General features: G+C 35.0%; 1 protein-coding gene across 1 annotated transcript; it reads left to right on the top strand.

The window, feature by feature from the left end:
- Positions 1-214: 214 nt before the first annotated feature.
- Positions 215-4078, top strand: LOC113865223 (probable leucine-rich repeat receptor-like protein kinase At1g35710). The gene is made up of 3 exons (XM_027499631.1): positions 215-780; positions 1117-3599; positions 3765-4078. The coding sequence occupies exons 1-3, from the start codon at positions 215-217 to the stop codon at positions 4076-4078; spliced, it is 3363 nt and encodes a 1120-aa protein (XP_027355432.1).
- Positions 4079-4389: the final 311 nt, after the last annotated feature.

Here is a 4389-nt window from a genome sequence, read left to right as displayed (position 1 = left end):
AATTAAGAGGATACTTTGCTGAAAAAAATATTTTTATTTGTTATCTTAAACCTTTTCAAATACGCTTTAACATATCTATATAGCTACCCCGTTTCTTGACTTTGGTCTTCTATCATTGACTTTTTGCATATAAATATTTGTAACATCTCATGAATGCATGTAAGTAGTTCTCCCCTGCCTTTGTATTAGACAAACAGTGATTGAAGAATTCAGCATGTTCATATTTGTCATGAAGCTCCAACCACTTTGGATGCTTCTTGTAATGTGCTTCTGTGCACTTATAGTGGCCTCTTCTAATCATGCTAATTCCAATGTGCATGTTTCCTCTGCTTCAGCTACCATACAAAGCAGAGAAACAAATGCTTTGTTGAAGTGGAAAGCCACCCTTGACAACCAAAGCCAAGCTTCCCTCTCTTCATGGACTGGCAATAATCCTTGCAACAACTGGCTGGGAATTGCTTGTGACAAATCCAAATATGTTTCCAACATAAGTCTTCCAAATATTGGATTAAGAGGTACGCTTGAAAGTCTCAACTTCTCATTACTTCCAAACATTCTCATCATAGATTTAAGCAATAACTCCTTCAATGGAAGTATTCCTTCTCATATTGGGACATTGTCCAATCTTGACACTCTTGATTTGTCAACTAATAAACTCTTTGGTAGCATTCCCATTACCATTGGTAATCTGTCTAAACTCTCTCATCTGAAACTTAGTTTCAGTGGTCTGTCTGGGACTATTCCATCTGAAATAACGCAATTGGTTGGCCTTAATACTTTGTTAATGGGTTATAATGATTTCAGTGGATCCCTTCCTCAAGAAATTGGTAGATTGAGGAATTTATCTCATCTAGACGTAGGAGGCAATAACCTTTCTGGCAGCATTCCTCAGAGAATTTGGCAGATGGACCTAACACATTTGTCGCTTGCAGATAATAAATTCAATGGTTCCATCCCCAAAGAAATAGTGAAGATGAGGAACCTAGAGAGTCTATATCTTCAGGAGAGTGGCCTCTCTGGTTCCATGGCCCAAGACCTTGGGATGTTAGGGAATCTAATAGAGCTTGACATGAGCAACTGCAATCTCATTGGGTCTATCCCTATTTCAATAGGAAGATTGGCTAACATATCGCTTCTCAAGTTACAAAGCAACCAACTTTCTGGTCACATTCCTCGTGAAATTGGGATGTTGGTTAACCTCAAGCTTTTATATCTTGGAAATAACAATCTTTCTGGCTCCATTCCTCATGAAATTGAATTTTTGAAAAATCTTGGTGAACTTGATTTGTCTGAAAACTCTCTCTCTGGTAAAATTCCATCTACAATTGGAAGCGTAATCAGTTTATATTATCTTTATCTTTATGAAAATAATCTATCTGGTCCGATTCCTGAAGAAGTGGGAAATCTCAGTTCTCTGATCACAATCCAATTGTTAAGAAACAACCTGTCTGGCCCAATACCAACTTCCATAGGTAACTTGCTCAATTTGGAATCCATTCAGTTTCAAAATAATCAACTATCTGGTAAAATTCCATCTATAATTGGAAGGTTGATCAATTTACAATATCTTTTACTTTATGGAAATATACTCTCTGGATCCATTCCTTTCACTATTGGAAATTTGTCGAAGCTCAATGGATTAGATTTATTCTCAAATGAACTCTCTGGACAAATCCTACCTACAATTGGAACCTTGATCAATTTACAATATCTTTTCCTTGATGAAAATAAGCTCTCTGAATCCATTCCTTCCACTATTGGAAATTTGTCGAAGCTCAATGTATTAGGTTTATCTTCAAATGAACTCACTGGACAAATCCCACCTTCAATAGGTAATTTAGTCAATTTGAATGGCATTAGTGTTGGTGAAAATAGACTCCGTGGCATGATTCCAATAGAAATGAACAGGCTTCTGAATTTGGAAAGTTTACAACTATATGATAATAATTTTATAGGTCATTTACCTCACAACATTTGCATTGGTGGAAAGTTGGCAAACTTCTCTGCCTACAATAATAAATTCACAGGCCCAATTCCAGAGAGTTTGAAAAATTGCTCCAGCCTTATCAGAGTCAGGCTTCAGAAAAATCAACTAACTGGAGATATAACAGATGCTTTTGGTGTACTTCCAAATTTGAACTACATCGAATTGAGTGAAAACAATTTCTTCGGTCATCTTTCACCAAATTGGGGAAAGTTTCGTAGTCTCGCAAGCCTCGAGATCTCCAACAATCATTTATCAGGAGTTATACCACCAGAACTAAGCAAAGCAACTAATTTGAAGTCACTTAACCTATCTTCAAACCATCTTACAGGAAACATTTCGCAAGAATTATGTAATTTGACCTTGTATGATCTAGCAATCAACAATAATAATCTTTCAGGAAATGTTCCCACACAAATAGCATCAATGAAAGAACTTCAAACATTGGATCTTGGATCAAATAATTTGATTGGCTTAATCCCAAAACAACTTGGAAAGTTGCTCAAATTGTTGAACTTGAATCTAAGCCAAAATGAATTCGAGGGAAATATTCCTTCTGAGCTAGGTGAACTGAAATCTCTTGGAAGTCTTGATCTTAGTGGAAATTCATTGAGTGGAACAATACCACCGATGCTTGCAGAAATGACAATGTTAGAAACATTGAATCTCTCGCACAATAATCTTTCAGGTGATCTCTCTAGCTTTGATGATTTGATAGGCTTGACATCTATTGATATATCATACAACCAATTAGAGGGTCCACTTCCAAACATTCATGTGTTTCACAATGTTACTATTGAAGCATTAAGAAATAATAAAGGCTTGTGTGGTAATGTCACTGGCTTAGAGCCTTGCCCAACATTAAGTGGGAAATCTCATAATCATAAGATTAAGAAAGTCATAATGGTAGTTTTACCATTTACTTTGGGCACTCTAATACTTTCACTATTTGTTTTTGGAGTCTTGCATCATCTATGCCAACCTTCAAAGACAAAAGAATACCAGGTTGCAAAATTTCAAACTCCAAACATATTTGGAATATGGAATTTTGATGGCAAAATGATGTTTGAGAATATTATTGAAGCCACAGAACAGTTTGACGACAAATATCTCATTGGGGTTGGAGGGCAAGGATGTGTTTACAAAGCAAAGTTACCAACGGGTCAAGTTGTTGCTGTGAAGAAACTGCATTCAATTCCAAATGAAGAAAGGCTCAATCAAAAAGCTTTTGAAAGTGAAATCGAAGCTTTGACAAAAATTCGGCATCGTAACATTGTGAGGTTATACGGGTTTTGTTCACATCCACAATTTTCATTTTTGGTGTATGAGTTCCAGGAAAAGGGTAGTGTCGAGAAGATTTTGAAGGATGATGAAGAAGCGATTGCATTTGATTGGCATAAGAGGGTGAATGTTGTGAAAGGTGTAGCCAATGCCTTAAGCTATATGCACCATGCTTGTTCACCTCCAATTGTTCATCGTGATATATCAAGCAAGAATATTCTTTTAGATTTTGAATATGTAGCTCATGTCTCAGACTTTGGAACAGCCAAGCTTCTCAATCCTGATTCTTCTAATTGGACTTCATTCGTAGGAACCTTTGGATATGCTGCTCCAGGTAATTAATTCCCTTTCTTTATAATATTTGAGGATATATAAATGTTTTTTTAGTTTATTTTTAGTTGTCCTTTACAAGTACAACTATTTCAGAATTATATATCTACATTTCATGTTTGTCAATGAAATCCAATTTGTACATGATAATTCGTAAAATTTGTTGCAGAACTTGCTTACACAATGGAAGTAAATGAGAAATGCGACGTGTATAGTTTTGGAGTCTTAACATTGGAAATACTTTTTGGAGAACATCCTGGTGATGTTATATCTTCTTCACTGTTATCATCTTCATGCCCAGTTGTGCCTTCATCGCTTGATAACATGTCTTTGTCTTTGATGGATAAGTTGGACCAACGTCAACTTCATCCAACAAACCCTATTGCTAAGGAGATGTTAACCATTGCAAAGATAGCAATTGCATGCTTGACTGAAAGCCCACAATCTCGCCCTACCATGGAACAGATTGTTAAAATGCTTTAATGTGAAGGTCATCTTTAATTGATCTAACAAAGGTAACCTTAGTCCGTTACCTATTTTTCTTATCAAATATATTGTTAAATATATATTTTTTCTTTTTTCTACTTCTAAAGTTTCTATTTATTGAACTGAAATATTATTAAAAAATATTGGAGTATAATCTTCACCCAAAAAACCGTTGAAGTACAATGTTGAATAAAATTTATTATATATATGAAAAAAAAATTAAGTATTAGTTATTTACCTATGTTAAGATATAAGATATTAACATGCTTTTATACAGAATATCTATGTTTACATATGATGTAAATATT

The sequence above is a fragment of the Abrus precatorius genome, unplaced genomic scaffold (genome assembly GCF_003935025.1).
Source record: "Abrus precatorius isolate BTA unplaced genomic scaffold, Abrus_2018 Scaffold4, whole genome shotgun sequence".
In the NCBI taxonomy this organism is placed as follows: Eukaryota; Viridiplantae; Streptophyta; class Magnoliopsida; order Fabales; family Fabaceae; genus Abrus; species Abrus precatorius.
This window is presented reverse-complemented; position numbering and strand designations above follow the sequence as displayed.

What these genes read in the sequence shown, in the direction of transcription:
- LOC113865223 (XM_027499631.1), top strand. Translation starts at nt 215, where the DNA reads ATGTTCATATTTGTCATGAAGCTCCAACCACTTTGGATGCTTCTTGTA. An exon ending in TTGGTTGGCCTTAATACTTT is followed by an intron (nt 781 to 1,116) that starts GTTAATGGGTTA and finishes TTCAATAGGAAG; the next exon opens with ATTGGCTAACATATCGCTTC. An exon ending in CTTTGGATATGCTGCTCCAG is followed by an intron (nt 3,600 to 3,764) that starts GTAATTAATTCC and finishes AATTTGTTGCAG; the next exon opens with AACTTGCTTACACAATGGAA.